The sequence below is a fragment of the Choristoneura fumiferana genome, chromosome Z (genome assembly GCF_025370935.1).
Source record: "Choristoneura fumiferana chromosome Z, NRCan_CFum_1, whole genome shotgun sequence".
NCBI classification, from domain to species: Eukaryota; Metazoa; Arthropoda; class Insecta; order Lepidoptera; family Tortricidae; genus Choristoneura; species Choristoneura fumiferana.
This window is the reverse complement of record NC_133472.1, coordinates 41,492,828-41,513,808: the sequence shown is the minus strand read 5'-3', so window position 1 is coordinate 41,513,808 and position 20,981 is coordinate 41,492,828. Positions and strand designations below refer to the sequence as shown.

General features: G+C 39.9%; 2 protein-coding genes across 4 annotated transcripts in view; one reads left to right on the top strand and one right to left on the bottom strand.

Moving 5' to 3' along the window:
- LOC141437142 (LIM/homeobox protein Lhx9-like) overlaps window positions 1-9,274 on the top strand; it is a 45,673-nt gene extending 36,399 nt beyond the window's left edge. For all 3 annotated transcript variants that reach the window (XM_074100406.1, XM_074100418.1, XM_074100413.1), the window contains exons 6-7: window positions 1,956-2,191; window positions 3,344-9,274. In XM_074100406.1, coding sequence (XP_073956507.1) covers window positions 1,956-2,191; window positions 3,344-3,532 — 425 coding nt within the window. In that variant the 3' untranslated portion in view covers window positions 3,533-9,274. The remainder of the gene's footprint in view (window positions 1-1,955; window positions 2,192-3,343) is intronic.
- Window positions 9,275-13,996: 4,722 nt separating this feature from the next.
- Window positions 13,997-20,658, bottom strand: LOC141440392 (uncharacterized). The gene is made up of 8 exons (XM_074104901.1): window positions 20,499-20,658; window positions 19,365-19,517; window positions 17,809-17,944; window positions 17,288-17,415; window positions 16,596-16,721; window positions 15,821-15,985; window positions 15,133-15,357; window positions 13,997-14,118 (listed from the first exon to the last, which is right to left on the bottom strand). The coding sequence occupies exons 1-8, from the start codon at window positions 20,554-20,556 to the stop codon at window positions 13,997-13,999; spliced, it is 1,113 nt and encodes a 370-aa protein (XP_073961002.1). The 5' UTR covers window positions 20,557-20,658.
- Window positions 20,659-20,981: the final 323 nt, after the last annotated feature.

Below are 20,981 nucleotides of genomic sequence, written 5' to 3'. Positions count from 1 at the left end.
AATATCCATTCACCCTAGATTTGAAGACGGCTAGATTGTAGCGATCAGGGAACACGGGACACGAAGACGGCGGAGCAATCCGTCCTTAGCTGTCCGGATAATAAAGGACAAGCAGAAATGCTTTAATATATAAATAACTAGTGTTTAACCGCGGCATCGCACACGTACATCATTAGGTTCAGCTGAATTGAAATTCCGGGATTTTTAAAAGTTCCCGAATTCCCGAAAATTAAATCGTTATTTTCATTGACGTAACATTAAAAACAATCATGGTCTCATGACTGCCCAGCCCAGCGGTTGTTGTTGTTGTTTCGAGATTTTATCCCTATCCCGTGGGAATATCGGAATAAAAAGTAGGCTATGTGTTATTCCAGACGTCCAGCTACCTACATACCAAATTCCATGACTCTAAGCCCAGCGGTTGTTATTTTTTGATTTTATCCCTATCCCGTGGGAATATCGGGATTAAAAGTATTCTATGTTTTAATCCAGGTCATAAACTAACTTTTTGCCAAATTTCAGCCAAATGGACGTATGGTATAGATAGATGTAGTGAAAAAAGTTTTACACATGCCAAGTCAAAATAAATCTTATGCCAATGTCATAAAGACTTTGACACGGAAAAGCTTCTCTCACTTAGACTATAGATTTTTTTTGACATTCATGAGTGCTTAATAGTCTAATAGAAGAAAGATTATTTGTACTTTGACACTTCCTGATTGTACTGCCTTAGACTTATGTACTTACTTCATAATTACAGGAACGTTTATCTTTTAAGATTGTTTTTTTGGAATCTTTCTGTATTTTTTATTTAAATTCCAAATTTTTCCATTTACGGTCATCCCGTAAAACCTAAATTGAAAATACAAACTGAATGCCGAAAGTTTCTCGATGAGGGCTACGGTATAGATGTCGCTAGCGTCACTGCTTAAGTGGCTAAATAAGAAACAAACAAGCTGAGATATGTGGTGCATAGGGAAAATTCGTGTCTGTACCGTTGTCCAGCAGTGGTGTAGCGGTATAGCACGCGGCACGGAATGGCGAGGACCTGGGTTCGATTCCCAGTGCTGGTCTTATTTTTCTAGTTTTTCTGTGCATCTATATTTCGGTTTGTATTTTCGTTTATTTATCTTGTCTATTCCGCTGCTGCTTTTTGTAGGACCCATCCAACTTTCTATACCAGTGGCTCCCACCGCTATATTTCCGCCGGAACTGAACCCATTACTCTGGCAAAAACAGTCGGGGACTGACCGCAGGCGTTTCGCGATCACTGTCTCCCGTGACGTATAAAAAGTAGGATGCGGTTGCATGCCGGGAAAGCGAGGTAATAACTATAACAGTGATAATGCATAGTAAAACTCACACTATAGTAGGCTTTGTGTCCTAAAAAATTCTAATTAATCCATCGGTTAGATTTTGTGACCGGTGATTAGCTATAGTCATTGTGCATTAAGGGGCGTAAGAAGGGGATTACTGACAAAAGTCTATTAGAAGCCTGACGCCGAAGGCGGAGGGCATTTAATGATTCGAGTTCGTAGTCCCCTTACGGCCCGTGATACATACAATGATTTTCATCACATTGCGAGAGAAATACAAATAAATAAATATCATGGGACACTTGACACCAATTGACCTAGTCAACCTAGATAAACGTAATTATATAGATAAATTTATACATATTAAACATACAAGACCCGAGAACAAACATTCGTATTATTCATACAAATATCTGCCCTGGCCGGGAATCGAACCTGGGACTTCAAGCTTCGTAGTCAGGTTCTTTAACCACTTGGCCATCCGGTCGTCAAAAAATAAATACAAAAAATAAAATATTCGAAACACTTCATAGCTCGGCAAAAGAAAGACGCTGAGAAAACAAATGAGAATAAAACAATGGCTACCCGTCAATACAACCCAACACGAGTTCAACCCAATAAAATCACATTTTGTTCCAGAAATCCTTCACCGCGGCGACCTCTCCTCCTCAATGGAGTCCCTGGCTTACGACTCCTCAGTAGCGTCTCCTGGCTCCGTCTCCAGCCACACGCAACGTACAAAGCGTATGCGGACCAGCTTTAAGCACCACCAGCTCAGGACCATGAAGTCATACTTCGCAATCAACCAGAACCCGGACGCTAAGGATTTGAAGCAGCTCGCGCAGAAGACTGGTCTTTCGAAGAGAGTTTTGCAGGTAAGCCGGCCGCTTCGTAAATCGGCAAGCATCTCTGAGATGGGTAATTGCATGTCTGGATAGAAGCACGAAGAAACAAATATTCACTGCCTATTTACTCTTTCGTCGGAGAGGAGTTGTGATTGTATGATTGTAAATTGTGTACCTCGTAAGTTCTCGTGTACTTCACAAAGTACAAAATCAATGAGGGCTATCGTTTTTTGTCTCACTAGATGGCGCACTGTTGCGTGAGGTTTTGAAGTGTGGCTTTCAGAGTCTGTTATTACGGGCGTTAAAACAAAGTTTAGATTAAAATCATATTTAATACACCTTAAAACCATACCATAAAAATATCCAGCAACCACAGTGTTGCTTAGTCCCGTTTTGTTCGGAAAAAAAGGGAGGACAAAAGTTTCCGAAAGACAAAACTGTCTCAGAACACAGACATTCATTGCCCCGTAACGCATAATTGCCATAATTAATTTCAGGTAATGCAAAATATTCACAAAATTATTCTAATTATAAATAAACCCGCGTAGCTCACCCAAAAACTATGAGATTTGACATTTCGGAGACCTCACGCTACACTAGCGCCTCTAGCGGCGAATTCATTCGCGATAGCCCTCATTGCAAGAATAACTGGTAGAGTACAATTTTTTCAATAAAATAAGAACTATAAGTTTATGCAAGTAATTTCCAAAACCACAAAACTTAGAATTCTCGGGTCTGTAGAACTATGCATGATAAAAAGTCGGGGCTTACCCTTTTTTTTAATGCTACGAGTATGGTACCCCCCAAGACGAGTTGCCCTAAGCATTTGCTTAATTTGCTTATGGGCTAATCCGTTACTGTCAACTATTGATTTATTTCATAGCAACAAAATATCCTGCACAAACCTTGCGAAGCGATTCAATGGTGCGTGCGAATTTCCCAATCCGCACTGGGCCCGCGTGGGAACTATGGCCCAAGCCCTCTTGTTCTGAGAGGAGGCCTGTGCCCAGCAGTGGCACGTATATAGGCTGGGATGATGATGATGATGATGATGAACAAAATGTTGTATTCGAACATTAATTTGGTTTCCCGTGTTAACCTTTGTTTTTTTTCAACTGTATCTGAAATTATTGGTAAGAGCTGTCAAATACATTTGTCCTCTAAACTTAACTGTTCTCACAGGTATGGTTCCAGAACGCCAGAGCAAAATGGCGTCGGAACATAATGCGGCAGGAGACGAACGGGAACCCTGGCCACTCCAGCATCCAGGGGCCAGCTCCTAGCCTCATGATGGTCGACTCCTTGCAGAATCTGGACGAGTTAAGAGTACATACACCACATCATCCCATGTCGTTCAATGACATGTATTAGTCAATAGGTTTCCACAGTCAGTGCGAATGAAATGATTCATTGAATTACCACTTATAAGTACCTAAGTTTTACAGACTTTGATATGGATTTTTATAACCGACTTAAAAAAGAGAAGATTCTCTATTCAGTTGTCCCTATGTTTTTTGTAAAATGCATTCCTTCTATATGAAGGTAATTCCGGCGATATACGACCGCGACCGAGTTGCGCGACCCACTGTTTAGTATGAACATAGTCACGCTACGCGGTCATTTTAAGTAGCTTGCTTGTAGTTAAGCAGTAGGTCGCGTGAACCGGTCATCGTTGTCGCTGTCGCCGGTCGCGGTTGCCAAAATTAGAATGCTACTTTTTAGGTAGCTTGTATTACGACCGCAACCTGCGACCGTGACTCGCGACCGTCAGATCACACGATGCTAAGTATAAATTAATATAAGAAGCAGACGGATGCAACCAACCACAACGCACGGGTAAGTTCACGTCCAAATCACCATCGCTTTCACCACTTCTGTCACACGGTATAGGAGGGTAGAAAGAGATGATAGATGCGCTCGCAATCGTCCAGAGTAGACAACACGGCTGCCGGTCGCGGTCGCCAACTTTGGAAATGTAATATACTTTTACATGGACGGTGATTTTGTATTGTATACTTGTTTAAAACTGTTTATATATGAACTCCTGTATAAACAGTTCTCAAAAATCTGTACTTGTATAAGTATAACAAAAGTGTAGCGGTTAAGTAAATAAGTAAGCCTATGTTAATATATTGACATTATTATTTTGTATAATACCTATATTATATTATAATTTATAAGTGATACTAGTCAACCCAGTCCTAACAGCCTGATATCTCTCGCTGACACATTGTCGCGGAATTGCCCGAATCGGTCTCTGGGTACGACATTTGGTTGTCAATCAGCGTGCACGTACGGTACAGGCAACCGACCACGAGCAACTGTGTGTGGTACCTCGTCGTCGCTCTACTGACTGACATTTTGTTTACCTAAGCATAATTTACTGGCCATATAGAAATCAACAATGTAATTCTCTAACACGTATCATCAGCCAAATAAGTGGTCTATCAATTTTTAAACAAGTTCCTATCATATTAAATGATATTGTAACGGATAACTCACGTCTTAAACCGAGTTTAGCTAGACATGTGTGTGCGTGTTGCGGCAGCCGCCGAGCCGCGTGCTCCTGACAAGAAGGGCTACGAAATAGCCCGAAACATGTCGAGCTAAACTCGGTTTAGGACGTGAGTTATCCGTTACAATATCATTTAATATGAGGTACCCCTGTCATGTTTTAATGTATAAAATTTATTTTCAGGCTACAGTATCATTAACGCGTTAAAAATAGCTCGGCCAATTTTTTAATTTAAATTAAGTACCTAATGTTTGTCCAAATATAACCTAACCAACTAAAAGTTGGAAAACCCCGACATTGTTACTTCAAAGTTCAATATCTCAAAAACGGCGGAACCGATTTTGATAAAACATGTTTAAGAACCAACGCTAAAAACCTGCTTTCAAATAAAAAAACCGCATTCAAATCGGTTCACCCGTTTAAGAGCCACGGTGCCACAGACAGGCACGCATACAGACAAGACTTTTGCGTCGGGGGTCAATGACCGCGGTCAAAAAACAAATTCACGCACAATGGGACTCTTGTCAGTCAGGAGGAGGGCCACAGAAACCGTAGTTGGCACCATGATCCCATCTTAGGCCTCTAGGTTGGCAACGCGTCTGCAATACCCCTGGTGTTGCAGATTTTTATGGGCGGTGGTGATCTCTTACCATCAGGAGACCCACTTGCTCGTTTGCCATCCAGTCGGATAAAAAAAAATGAAAGTTCCAAGACGCAACTTTAAAGTTATCTACCTATTACAATCGTACCATACCATGACCATATGACCATAATAGCAAGGTGTCAGGCGAAAATACATTCTTTACTAGTGTTAATCCGCGGCTTTGCGCACGTAAATCATTAGATCCAGCAGACGAATTGAACTTTTGGTATTTTTAAAAATTCCCGTGGGAATTCCCGAAATTTAAATCGTGGTTTTCATTGACGTTATTTAACAACAATCATGTCGAATTTCTTGACTCTAAGCCCAGCGGTTGTTGTTTCGAGATTTTGTCCCTATCCCGTGAGAATATTGGAATAAATTTAGCCTATGTGTTATTCCAGATGTCCAGCTATCTACACAAATTTCATGACTCTAAGCCCAGCGGTTGTTATTTAGAAATTTTATCCCTATCCCGAGGGAATATCAGGATAAAAAGTATCCTATGTTTTAATCCAGGTTATAAACTCAGTTTTGGCTAAATTTAATCCAAATCCGTCGAGCCGTTTCAGCGTGAAGGAGTAACAAACATACTCACTCACTCACAAACTTTCGCATTTTTTACTCGTATAATAAGTAAGAGTAAGAAGATATCGAAAAGTATTACAGCCTTATTCATAAAACTTAACAAGCCTATGTTAACTAACAAATGCTTTGTCCCTTTCTAACAAATACAAATGTCGAAGTGACAGATAAGGACAAACGAATTTTAGCGGCATTTTAACTAAAATAGGTTTGATTGTCGTTTATGAATAAGGCTGTTAGACTATGGCCACTAGCACGTTTTGTAACCAACCATCGCCGTCGCGTGTCATGTGTGCGTTTGACATTCCGTTCCTGACACGCTCCTTTTACGGTCATGAGCTCATGACATGATACGATGTTAGTGGGTAGAGACCTTAATAAAATCTAGCAATATCTGCTGATGCCTAAAAATAGTCATGCCAGATATTTATGAACGCTTTTTTTTCTGTCAGATATTAGGGCTTTTGCAACTCTATGAGTGAAACCCCACCTATAGTTCCGAGCAAGGACCAATCCACCACTTTCCAGAAATAACATAACCAACATGGAAAAATTCAAAAACTGTCAACATTGTCATTTCAAAGTTTAATATCTCAAAAACGAACCGATTTTGATGAATGAATGAATGAATGAATGAATGAATGAATGATATATTTTTGTTGATGAAACATGTCTAAGAATAATAGCTAGAAAACTTGATTTAAAATAAAAAAACCGCATTCAAATCAGTACACCAGTTTTAGAGCCGCAGACAGACACATAGCGGTCAAACTGAGCACCCCTCTTTTTGCGTCGGGATTAATAAAAAGATCCCGGCGGTCGTGTTTTGGCAACTCAGAAAATCCATCAATTGATTGGTGTCAACTACCTATTTCTGGAGTGACGACCACGTATCAGCTACTGATGTGCAAGTTGCGGAAATTTTCGAAAAAGTTGGGAAAGTTCTCGGAAAATTATGGAATTTTTCTCAAGAATATATTAAAATTTATGAAACAGAAAGTTTCAATCCCCATACAAAATTGTGACAAGTTTCCGAAATTTTCCTATACGAAAAATTCCGCAATTTTGGCATGTTTCCTTTGGCACATCAGTAGTATCAGCAAGCCTCCTGTAAGGTGGATGAGCTGGTACACAACCAGCGTGTAAAACCTTGGAGGGAGGGCTTTCACCAACAGTGGCCTTCCTTCTGAGATACTTATGGTGTTCCCACATTGGCTGTTATAAATGTTGTATAACGTTATAAAACATTTGCTTTATAACATTGTATAATAAATTGTAACAATTGTCAGAGGTACATTGCTATCATGTTATATAACTATTAAAAGGTTATACAAAAAATTGCATATGGAATTTTTATATGGTGTAATATAATATAACATTTTTATACCAATGTGGGTTTAAAACATCTAACAACTTGTAGAAAAGTTATACAGTTTTAGACAATGTTATCGTGTTTTATGATTTTATATAACAATTATAACAACCAATTTGGGAGCACCATTAGATTAATTCGTAAATATTAGATATACTCGTACAGTGTATTCAGGTACAATTGTAGAAATATAGCTATAGAGCCTGAATTCTCCTAATTACAAAGTTGTATATATATAGTTGTTATAGTATAAGCGTAACTGTACAGTCACCAGCACCAATATCTGACACAGCAAGCGTGCATAAATATCTGATACGACTCTATTTCTAGGGCCGGAAGGACGTGTCAGATATTTATGCACGCTCCGCTGTGGCAGATATTAATGCTGGTGACTGTACCAGTTTGTAGCAACTTGTATGTGGTTGACTATACCTTTAGATAATGTGACCATTGATATTGAAAAATATATTAAAAAAAAAACTAAGAATGGTGTCTGAAATTTAAAAAAAAAATGTCTCTGTCAGCCAGCTCTGATGCACGACTGGAGTTAGTTTTTTTTTATTGTGAGGGGGAAAATGAGCAAATTATAAACAAAGAAAATGTTAGGGTTTTACTTAATAACGGTTATCAATTATTTGTATACGTACATTTACTTAGTTTTGTGAGTATAATATTGATTAACCAATAGAAGCGCTTCGTTTAGCACGCCTCGCTCCGCTCAGCTGTTTCCACCAGAGATGTGTTGTTCGAGGCGATGTAAATAAAGCGTTTGTATTGGTTAGTGAAAAACACATTCTTCGCACATCCGCCCGCATTATTGGTGCAGTGCAGACGCAGCCTAATTCGTCGGAATAAGTGTCTGTGGTATACACATTTTTGGGGTTTCAGAGCCAAAATGGCAAAAACGGAACCCTTATAGTTTCGCCATGTCTGACTGTCTGTCTGTCCGTCCGTCCGCGGCTTTGCTCAGGGACTATCAATGCTAGAAAGCTGTAATTTTGCACGGATATTTATGCAAACTGTGCCGATAAAATAGTACAATAAAAAAAAATTAAAAAAAATTTTTTAGGGTACCTCCCATAGACGTAAAATGGGGGTGATTTTTTTTTCTTATCCAACCCTATAGTGTGGGGTATCGTTGGATTGGTATTTTTAAACCATTAGGGGTTTGCTAAGACGATTTTTCGATTCAGTGATGTGTTTGCGAAATATTCAACTTTAAAGTGCAAATTTTCATTAAAATCGAGCGTCCCACCTCTAAAATCTAAACCGGTGGGTGGAAAAATTTGAAAAAATTCAGGATGGTAGTAAGCAGGGGTCAAACAAAAAGTGCGGATGACGTAAAAATGACGTAATCTTGCACACAAGATGATGTTTTTATTTAAACTTCCGTGTGACATGTAGTAACAAAGTAGCATTAATAAATCCTATAAGTGGTTTGGCGTCATCGGCACTTTTAGTCCGACCCCTGGTAGTAAGTATATCAAATTTTCAAGAAAAACTATAACGGCTAAGTTTTCTTGAGAATTATTAGTTGTTTATGAGTAAATAGCAGCCTGAGGTATAAAATATACCTATACTTGGAAGATTCCGTATAAAATACGAAATCCTTTGAAAAATATCACTTAATTTTTTCGTAATGGCTACGGAACCCAATTTTGGGCGTGTCCGGCACGCTCTTGGCCGGTTTTTGAAGCATTGGATAGGTTGATATGTTTCAACTGTACCTACTACATCTAACTGTCAAAAATATCGGTGTTTCCGTAACCCTGCACTACCTTGCTCCGATATACAATATATAGGGACATTACAAGCACAATAAACAAACGTAGAGATATAAGTATCTCTACGTTTGTTACGTTTGTAGTTCGAAATTCGAACTTATCCCTATGGGGTTTTTACCAGTAAATTATATATCAATGGCCAGACCTTATAGACCTTAGTTATAGTATTATTAAAACTTATTTATACATGGAAATTTAATATATTGATTCTACAATATTTACTGTGTTTTTATTCTCTAATTGCTGGAAAATATTTAATCTCAATTTAGTGTTAAGCCTAGTTTAGTAGTGACAAAATGTATCATCATCATCATCCCAGCCTATATACGTCCCACTGCTGGGCACAGGCCTCCTCTCAGAACAAGAGGGCTCAGAGAAGCAAGCGCAAGGCTCAGCTTTGGGCGTGGGATAGTTCCCTCCCACGCGGGCCCAGTGCGGATTGGGAACTTCGCACGAACCCTTGAATCGCTTGGCAGGTTTGTGCAGGTTTCCTCGCGATGTTTTCCTTCACCGCAAAGCTCGTGGCAAATTTCAAATGTAATTACGCACATGAATTTCGAAAAACTCACGATAAAATGCTTGAGAGGCGATAGGTCAAACCACTAGGCCACCACGGCTTCCCACTAGGCCACCACGGCTTCCCACTATGCCACCACGACTTTCCACTAGGCCACCACGGCTTCACTAGGCCACCACGGCTTCACTAGGCCACCACGGCTTCGCACTAGGCCACCACGGCTTCCCACTAGGCCACCACGGCTTCCACAAAATGTATGATCAAATCTTATTAAACTCAGATTCTACTTTTTCGAAATTCGTGTCTTGCCGTTCCGCTGATGCTTGTATTATTTAATGCGTGACTGAGAGGGACGGTACGTAACGAGAAGAACTTCAATATTCGAATTTTGAATTTCGATTCGAATCGACTAAGAAGAACTCAGAAGTAATTCTGAAAAAATAATTACAGCGTCGTTTAAATTGAAAATGCCCTTTCACGTAAAACAACCGCACCGAAATCGGTATTAGGGGATTCTAATAAACTCCCCTGGGGATCAGGCTAAGGGATTCTGGTGGGCTGAATTCAAACTGCGAGCTGCGTGCGACGAATCTAATGAACGCTTCTCTTTGTCCGGTTTGCGTAAAAAAGATTAAAGGAACGGCCGCACCGCTGTTCAAAATACGGAGACGGTACGGAATCGTAATGACGTCAGGACTTTACCGTATGCCTCCGCGCAAAGTTGTGACGTTTACGGCATGATTCCGCACCGTAGGTACCGCATCTGCGTAGATACCATCAACCAAATAAATAAGTGGTGTATCAATTTTTAAACAAGTTCCTATCAAATAAATATGTCGCTAAAGTCGAACTATCAAGTTGACAGACACGTCTATTGGCATTATTGTTTTATAGCATGCAAACGATTATCATCTTTAGGGTGGTAGATATTTGGCTGATGGTACTTTGAGCATCGGTGTGGAGGGCAGGCGATAAAATCATGACGCTACGACCCGTCACTGTGATTCCGTACCGTCTCCGTATTTTTAGCAGTGGTGTAGCCGCTTCTTAATTCCAAGCTACTAACTGTTATCAATGATTATGTCCGACTAGAGTTTACCCGCGGCTTCGCACGCGTAAACTATTCGATCTGGTAGTTATAATTGAAATTCCCGGATTTTACAAAATTCCCCTGGGAAATCCCAAAATTTATATTGTGATCTTCATTGAAGTTGTGTTAAGAACAACTGTCCAAAATTTCAAGACAAAGGCCAACGGTTGAAATTTCAAGATTTTATCCCTATCCCGTGAGAATATCGAGATAAAAAGTAGCCTATATGTTAATCCAGGGTATATATTATCTGTATGCTAAATTACATGCAAATCCGTTCTGTAGTTTTTGCGTGAAAGAGTAACAAACATCCAAACAAACATCCATCCATACAAACTTTCGCATTTAGGTAAATAATATTAGTAAGATGCTACTCACACGCGTGTGAGGGCTCAATTTTAAGTGATTCATCAACAGATAAAATCAATGGCGACCGAAAATCGAATTTCACAGTAGCAAATGCCAGTGTCTTGTTAAAATAACTTGGACGTCGTATTTTCATTGGTATGTTAACAAGCTAGTGACCATAGTGAGTCATTGATGATTCTATACTGGCTTTAAACTATAGCCGAAAACGGTGGCTTTACCCGAGACTACAGTATGTAACATAGCTGTGTAAGTAAAATAGCAAATTTACAAGCTTTTTTATTTAACTTGCCCTGTTTGATGTTTTTAGGCCAATTTTTGCATGTTCATTTTGATCACAATGCAAGTAGGTACAGTCAACGAAAAAGCTCGCGTTAAAAGTGATTTTTTTAACGGAAACTAATTGGTAAATCAACTTTCAAACTCAGACAAGGTGTGAGTTGAACTTGCGTGGAGTGGGGTTTTGAACTTTCCTAGATATACTGTGGAGATTTCCTATAGGTACCTTCGATGACGCAATGCCGTAACTAACAATTGCACCTACAAAAAATGTTATAATCTAAAATTGAACCGACTACAAAAATCATGAAAATAATTTTCTACCAGTCTGAAGTCGGTCGGTGCCTCAGTACGAGCCAGCAGGAGTGGACCTATAGAACCTACCTCACCTACGTACTTTATATTGGGCTTCAATCACTCCTGCTGGCTCGTGCTGAGGCACCGACTTCAGACTGGTAGAAAATTATTTTCATGGTTTTTTGTAGTCGGTTAAATTTTTGTTATAATTTTTTTTTCACGCTTTTTAGTGTAAATAATCTAAGATACAATAGTTTAATATCAACTGCTCGTCACCTACGAAATATAGCTTTTTCCGATGCAGAGACGTTCATTATTTAGGAGTCTGGTGCTTCACCACCCGTTTTACCATATGCATTATGAGGAGCATAAATTGCTTAGCAACTGTGTCAAACTAATTAAACTTCAACCCGTGAAATACTTGTTATTGAGTACTAATTCCGACGGTCTTCATCATCAGTTCCATTTCACCAAATGATGATTTTCAAGAGCAAATGCACGAGCTACTACTAAATATATCCAATTTGCTATAGGTGTCCCTACAACATTTGAAGAGTTCCCTCAATTTCTTTAAGATCCAATCATCAGATCCTGATTTGGTGCTTATGGGACCTAATTGAACACATTCCCAGACGAACACAAAAAAAAATCAAATCGGTTCATAAATGACGGAGTTCTGAGGTAACCAACATAAAAAAAATACAACCGAATTGATAACCTTCTCCTTTTTTGAAGTCGGTTAAAAAGTAGCAAATTTGGTATATAACATATATTTAGACTTTTTATAGGGTTCCCAGAATAATTACTAATATAAGCAGTAAGTAATTAATTTAAAACTTTTTCTAACGCCAACATTTTAACACTTGTATTATGTACCTACATATATATTTTTTATTGTCGAGCAAACGTAGGTAAAAACCTATGGTATAAACACAGTTTTTTTATAGCTTTTTAAGACGTCTGGCGGCTTTAAGCGGCTTAATAAGTCAAGGTTTTTGTCAAAAAATATATCTAGATCATTTTAGATTAAACACAAAGGGCTATAGAGTTATCAAGAAACCCTATTAGTAAGGTATTGGAGCCCATAAAGTTACTCTCAACAGTTATTTGAGGCAAAGAATTTTAATTAATCGTGACCTGTTAATGGTCAAAATTATAGTTTCGCCATGTCTGTCCGAGGCATAACTTAGATACTCTTAGTACCAGTCATCTCATCATCATCATCATCATCATATCAGCCGTAAGACGTCTACTGTTCGACAAGCTAGGCTTCCCCCAATAGATCTTCAGTTGCTTCGGTTGGAAGTGGTCTGCATTCGCCGTGAACCCACTCCCGCTTTCCATCCGTCCATCTCGTTGGTAGACGTCCTACGCTGCAATTTCTTGTAATTGCCTACTGTATAGTACTAAGGCTGGAAACAGTGCTCGACCGACGGTACGTCCTGACCCTGACCGTACGTCCTGACCGTCAGCGCTGACCGTCGCTTGCGAATAGATTGGGCGAACACTGTTTCCAGCCTAAGGCCAGCTGGCGCGGCGTCGCACAATCCTACGCACGCGACGCGCGCTGTTAGCTAGCGCTGCTCATACTGTTCAATAGACGTCCACCCGCTTTGTGCAAACTGCGTCGGCTAGCGGTAGGCCTTTGTCTAATCGTAGAGAGTTGATGAGTATAGGTAGTCATTCACGATGACGCGTGCCGTGGTTCTTATTACAATGCCATTAATGTCTAATTTTGAGAAAATCACGCGTCTTCGTGGATGGCACTAGGTATAATTTATGAGTATGAGTGTCGGAATGGCGGCTGTCGCGAAATTATCCCAAACTATTGTGAGTTTCGTGGTATCAGGCATTTTGTCCTTGTGCAAAGTGCGGCCAGGCGAGCTAACGGACGTGGTGGCTATGAATCACATACTTACAAACTCATTAGTAGTACTCTAGTTACTCTTGTACACTCTCAGAATAAATTCGTGGTAGTTTTATTATAGCGCCATCTAACTTTTTATACTGGAACTAATGGCCGATACAGTTTGAAGTGTCATTCCAACTAGTTTAACACCCTTCCAGTTTTGTTAGTTTGTCGCATTTGGAATAGATGGCAGCTCAATCAGGTAGAATGAGTTCATTCTTCATTTAAATATAAAAGTAACAAAATCAGTATTTTGTATACAAAAACCTTTCTAAAGGCAAAGTTTACTAATCTATATCGAAACTTTTTGCGTACGTACAAGTAACTTTATAACATGCAGTCATGTTTTTTGTTTCACACTTGTTTTAGTTGTCGGGCTTGCTCATAGATGGTGCGAAAATAAATACTCACAGAAGCGACGTAGTTTTGAATCGTTTTATTACACAAAAGTAAAAATATAAGGTACATTATTTACAAATATTTACATAACATTGTTGGTACACGGCTGTTGTATATAATTCAGACAGAACCCTCTGTTGCCGATGTCTAAAGGTGCCTCCACGTTGTCCGTATGGAACCATAGTCTGAAAGGTTTCACTGTGCCTGAAAGATACAATGTCATGAATTATTACTTTAATTATTATATTATTATTACATTCGCGTTTTTTCCTAAATGTTTCTTTTCTCAATATTATTATGCTTTTTCCCGAAGCAATATGTTTTTTTTTTTCAATATGTTCGATTCCCGGATTGAGTACATTTTTTTAAATCAATGTAGCAGTTTTTCTTTTCACTAACATCGATAAAATGATTTCTAAGAAGAGATCTTTGTATGTTTTATACTTTAAGACTTGCCCATACTGACCGTTCTAAAAGTGCCACCCTGTATAGTTTCCGTTTTTTTCTTTTTGAGATACAGAACTCCAAAAATCCACGTGCCCTATATTTTTTTATCCGGATACTGCCTTTTCGCAACGTAACGTTTGGCGTTTGGCAACTTCTCATTTCGCAAACTCTAAAACTGTAAATATTTCAGGATTTACTTCCGAACCATCGTGTAGATCTTTAGGTTAGGTTAGGTTAGTTTTATAAAAATCCTGAAATATTTACAGTTTCAGAAATATTAAACAGTTGGGAAATTAAACTGTTTGCCAAACGTTATTCGCCGAAGCATTAGTAAACCTTTTTTATCATCTAAACCCTTGATTCACCATCCATTGATTGAATTTATCTGACGGATTAATGTGATGCCGTCTCTGTTTGTTTTGTTCGAATAGACGGAGACGGGTTCACATTTATCCGTCAAATAAAATTAATCAATCGATGTTGAAACAACCCCTTAAACTGATGGAGTAATTGTACTTTTTTACCCTAGTAGAGCCCTAGGCTAGGGCTAAGCAAGGGCATTGAACTCACTCATAACAACAGAAGACGCCTGCATGCTAAGTTCAGCAGAGAAGGACTAAGCTAGGGCATTGAACTCACTCATAACAGAAGACGCCTGCATGCTAAGTTCAGCAGAGAAGGACTAAGCTAGGGCATTGAACTCACTCATAACAGAAGACGCCTGCATGCTAAGTTCAGCAGAGAAGAACTAAGCTAGGGCATTGAACTCACTCATAACAGAAGACGCCTGCATGCTAAGTTCAGCAGAGAATGTCCCTCCGCATATGCGGTCCGTGCACAACGCTTGCGCAGGTTGGACGCGGCCAACGTTGGACGCGCATGGCACCAACAGCCAATCGTTGGCGCAACTGTTGGGGCCAACACCGGAGCCAACCATCGCGTTAACAGGACCGTTGCTGTTGCCCGATATGGTGAAGGCGCGGGAGCGGTTGTTCACTTAAAAAAACAAACAAAACCAACTAAGAATATTTCGTCCAGTGCTCTAAATAAGATATTCAATGTTTACCAGTCATAACATAAGTTGACATGTAATTAACGTATACTTAGATTATAAGCCGTGGCGGCCTAGTGGTTCGATCAATTGCCTCCCAAGCAGAGAATCATGGGTTCGAGTCCTGGCTTGCGCTTCTGAGTATTTAGGAAATTAGTTTGTGAAATTACATTTGAAATTTACGACAAGCTTTAAGGGAACCTGCACAAACCAGTGAAGCAAATCATTAGTGTGTGTGAAGTTCCAAATCCGTACTGGGCCCGCGTGGGAACTACGGCCCAAGCCCTCTCATTCTGGGAAGAGGTCGGTGCCCAGCAAAGAGACGTATATTATACAGGCTGGGTGGCGATGATGATGATGATAAATATCATCAGATACCTCAAAATTTACTTGATATTGCTAACAGACCTGTATCAGGGCACGCAGAGTACTGAATGCCGCAGAAGTTCCTTTCCATCCTGATACAAATGCCATAGTCTTGGTTGCTGAGCTGCAGGCCTGACGCTGGATCGTAGTTGAAGGAACGCAGCTGTCCTGAGACGCCTGTGTAGTACTGGAGACAACCTTCGTCCGCTGGAAGGTTACAAGCACGGAATGAAAGATAGAGGAAAGAGGCAAACCTGTTTTATTTAGTCGTAGAGCTGTAATATCTGCCACGGCGTAGCGCGCAAAAATATCTGACACGTTCTACCAGCGCTAGAAATGGAGTCGTAGTATATCAGATATTTATGCAAGTTCTCTTGTGTCAGATATTGGTTTTAGTGGCGTACAGTCGAACAGAGATACATCGCACACTGTCACTTCGTAGAATTGTATTGTCGTTCAATAAAAGTATCACATAACCGTGCATCACACATTTGGGGTTATTGTCCCATCTTGCAGTCAAATTTGGTAGCTGACTACGAAATGGGAATTGTATTTTCCCATCTTGTAGTTAGCTACCAAACGGGAACGATTTTCCCATCTCGTAGCTAAATTGGGTAGCTAGCTACGAAATGTGAATTGTGATTTCGAATCGGGAGTATTATCTGGCAACACCTATACGTATTTAATTGAGACTTCCTTTTTGTAGCTAGCTTCATGTCGGGCTTTTGTTATAATGAATGCCCTTTATTAAGGGACTTAATAATGTAAAAAATATTAAGCTTTGCACGTGTGATTACGTCACAAATCGACAACGAACCTTTATAGATAGTGCTGCAGGGTATCTGAGTGACCTTGACCTTCCACATCCTCTCGAAGGGGGTGCCACTGGTGACGAATGTCAATTTGACGGGATTCGTCGTTCCAATGCCAGCGTCTATGTACACTGAAGAAAAAATACTTTAGTTTATGTGATTTGTACCTACCTGTTTTCTGTATCGCTTACTATTTCTGGTGTACAATAAATAGTCTGTATTGTATTGTATTTCTCTAAACGTCGCACCTACTATTCCTTAAAGGCGTCGACTTTTAATGGAGTAACTGAATCTGAACGGTATTGGGAACATGAGGGGTATCTGACGCGTTGCTGGCTTTAAGGAGCTGATCCGGTCGTTTTAAAAAGATGCTTATGTCATACTGCTCCAGGAATACTATCCCCGGTAGCTGCAATGGCTCCACATGTTAGTTGTGAGTGGGAAAAAGTTCCCCTTAAAGCGGACGGTGCTAGATCGCCAACCATCAAGGTGGTGAGGATGAAATGATTGACAGTTATACGAAGTCCGGTAGTGACCTGACTGCAGGCCATCCGAAAAATTCATCTGAACACTTCTCATGAGTATTAAATGATATTATAACGGCTCAACGTCACGTCTTAAACCGAGTTTAGCTCGACATGTTCTCATGAGGCCTATGCGGTCATAACTATGAGGTCTCAATGGTTGTATACTCAACTGTGGCTTCCCTGGTTAACTCCGCATATGGCTGGGATGGGGTTGCCTCCTGACACGATGAACTGGTCTTGGTTGCAGACGTGGTTTATCTGTTCGGGGCCAGCTATGGTAAAACGAGTGAAGTCTAGCCTGGAACAGAGAGCGTTGGTTGTACAATAGACAACTTTTTTCTGGTCGAGTTGGTATGACACCTCTGAAGTGTACCTGAAGGCATAGGAGGAGCGTAGTCAAATCCTGTGTAATAATCCCTAAACCTTTTGTTTTAAAATAAAATCTAATTTAAATGCGAAAGTTTGTGAGTATGTGTGTGTGGACGCTTCACGCTGGACCGATTTGAATGAAATTTGGCATATAGATATAGAGACTTGGAATAACGCCTAATGTCACCCAAGGATCGGACAACAAAGTGATCCTATAAGGGTTCTGTTTTTTCCTCCTGAATATGAACAAGATTATGTTTAGTCGGATAAAAAAGGTGTTCAGGAGCTGACAGCCACACACTGTCTCTAGCCAAAGCCATACCTGATCTGACAAACGTCAGGGTGTGCCTTCGCCACCGTGAGTTCACAAGATCCAGTCCCGTCAAAGGACGAAGGGTAACCACTGTTGACGAAGTATGTCCCGTTTTCTGACGTAGTACTGCCACATGACGTCATAACTGCAAAAATGAACATTTAGGTATTTGAGTGTCTCGGACCATAGGGGCTTTAAATGCGAGGATCGATTTGACTAATACTCAATTGACACCACATCTCCTCACCCCGGAAGGCTAGCGGGCATCGCGGTGTCACTTCATGCTCCCGTGATGTCCCACGATGGAAACGAGAGAACTCGTGTGGCTTTTAGTGGGTCTATGCTCTTATGAGCGAGCCCAACATCTTTTTCTCCGGAGAAAGCTAAATGCATAAAGCGCGTTTTCCACATCATAAGAGAAAATGGAGAACAGATGGGCGTTGGGACAGAAAAGTTCTCGAATGGAGATCGCGGATCGACAAGCGCAGCATAGGACGTCTACGAATGAAACGGATAGATGTCTTGGTTAAAGCCGGGGGTTCACGATGAATACGGACGGCTTCCAATCAAAGCAACTGGATGTCTATGGGGAGGCATATGTCCAACAGTGGACGTCCTACGGCTGAGATGATGATAATGATAATGGAATGACCAGGGGCTAAGAACCGTTAATAAACATTTGTTCGTTTTTAAAGAATGTAAAAGTCTATCACGAATAGTTATTGGAGTAGACACATTAACTTATATATGAAGATCAGTTTTATCAGACCACATTTTTAATTTTCATTCAATTTTTATGGAATAATCGAGAAAAACTAACAAAAATGCAACGTTGCCAGCTCAGCAGGCATAAACACATGAAATACTTTGTCGTTACTTATTGGGGCGGCAAAGCCTACGGCATAACTGTCCCAAATATGATGATGAAAAGAAGAAAAAAAACCGGCCAAGAGCGTCTCGGACACGCCTGAAATAGGGTTCCGTAGCCATTACGAAAAAAATAATTAGTACTTTTCTAAGGATTTCGTATTTTATACGGAATCTTCCAAGTTTATGTATATTTTATACCTTAGCCTGCTCTCAAGCAAACTTAGCCGTTAAAGCTTTCCTTGAAAGTTTGATATACTTACTACCATCCTGAATTTTTTCAAATTTTTCCACCCGGTCTAGATTTTAGAGGGGGGGGGACGCTCGATTTTAATTAAAATTTAAAGTTGAATATTTAGCAAACCCCTAATGATTTTAAAAGACCTATCCAACGATACCCCAAACTATAGGGATGGATGAGAGAAAAAAAACACCACACTTTACGGCTATGGGGAGATACACGAAAAAAATTTTTTTTTAAATTATAATCGTACCATTTTGTCGGCATAGTTTTCATATATATCCGTGCAAAATTACAGCTTTCTAGCATATCGCGGACGGACGGACAGACAGACAGACAGACATGGCGAAACTATAAGGGTTCCGTTTTTGCCATTTTGGCTCCGGAATCCTAAAAAAGGATCCAAGTGGTCATGTCTATAGTAACGTAGCATCAGACTAGCATAAATTGTACTCACAGACGCAGCATAGCCCGTAGCCGCCGGCGCACTGTCCGTTGGCCTGGCCGCCGCGCGCGGAGCACTCTCGCGCCGCCATGCACGTGCCGTTGTCGCCGGATGCGCCCGCGCAGCCGCCGTTAGGGAACGTTACCACCGTGAAGATGGACAGGACTAGAAACAGTTACAAAATTTACTGAGTGGCAAAAAATCTAGCCCTCTAATGTATGCAGTAATAGTCATTATGATGGGGGGTTGCCTCAACGTGTGAAGACCAATAAATAGAACAACTTATCTCATGGGTTAATTTAATGGAGATCCAAACAGGAGGGATCGTAGGTACAGTCAACGTCATAAATAAGTGATCACTTTTGTACCTTGTTATTTTAACGTCTTGGTTGAAAAGCCATACGAAGTTGTGTACCGACTGAAAGCGACAAAGTACAAAAGTGATCACTTCTTTATGACGTTGACTGTACGTATGTCAATATTCCGAATAAAACACCATCACATAAGTACATTTATATTCTTTTCTTTTTATATTTGATCAGGCATAATACAATCTATACCAATATTTTTTGTATGTAGTGTGGACCTAATTTTGTGCGGCTGAGTATACTATGTACAGTCGAACAAACTGATTCATGTATATGATGGAACCTTTTAATAATCAATTCCACTATGACTTCCTTGACGAAAGTGTGGGACGTCAACATGGCATTTAGTAGCACAAAGTTCATCCTAGTACCTACATGATTCAATTTCTGCGACTGTACAGTCACATGCATTAAAATATCTGCCACAGCGGAGCGTGCAAAAATATCTAACACGTCCTACCGACCCTAGAAATAGAGTCGTATCAGATATTTATGCACGCTTGTTGTGTCAGATATTGATGCAGATTGTATCTGTCAAGTTAAACCCAAAATGATATAGCTATTAAGTACTTATAAGAGGATTATTCGCAATTAAAAATATTTTGGTACAAAATTATGATACTCGTACAATCGCTTGCAATTTTCGTCAACAGTACATGCAGTAGGTAACTTTAATTATTCTGAGAAACAATTCGAAACTAAAAAAAGTAAATACTTTTTAAACAAAATGATTCGCTTTTCATGTATCTGCGAAATGTATTTTAATTACTTAACTTACATCTATTCTCTTTCTGAGGCCAGAACTTCGCGTGATCCCCCCTTTTAATACCAGCCATCCGCCATTTCGGGAATCCACCCAACTGACCCTGGCCAAAATGGCGACTGTCAGTTGTTTCACTAAAACCAAAAACAAAACCGAAAAACAAAAAACACACGAACATTTTCGCGACAATTTAAATTTGGAACGTGTGAAGGTGCGATGCGTTTATATAAACGTTGTTAAGTAGAAGGGGTACAATGAGAAATTTCTCCTATTGTCCCCCACAAAGGGTAATTTAGTGATAATTTTGTCACGCTGTGTTAACGTGCGTTTAGCGGGTAAGTGGCTCAGTACAGTCGCAGGAAGTGAATGTTGAACTTACGTAGAACCTTTTTATAATGAAACTGCACCGTGATTTCCTAAGACGGTAGGTATTGAATAGGTATCGGATATGATTTTTGTTGTAAACATCTCTTTTTCTTGTTAACTATAATTTTCATA

Coding starts and splice junctions, on each gene's coding strand:
- LOC141440392 (XM_074104901.1), bottom strand. CDS start 20,556: ATGGCTGGTATTAAAAGGGGGGATCACGCGAAGTTCTGGCCTCAGAAA. Junction 17,945..19,364: donor CTACGGGCTATGCTGCGTCT/GTGAGTACAATT, acceptor TCATTTTTGCAG/TTATGACGTCATGTGGCAGT. Junction 17,416..17,808: donor CCTGACGTTTGTCAGATCAG/GTATGGCTTTGG, acceptor TCTCTGTTCCAG/GCTAGACTTCACTCGTTTTA.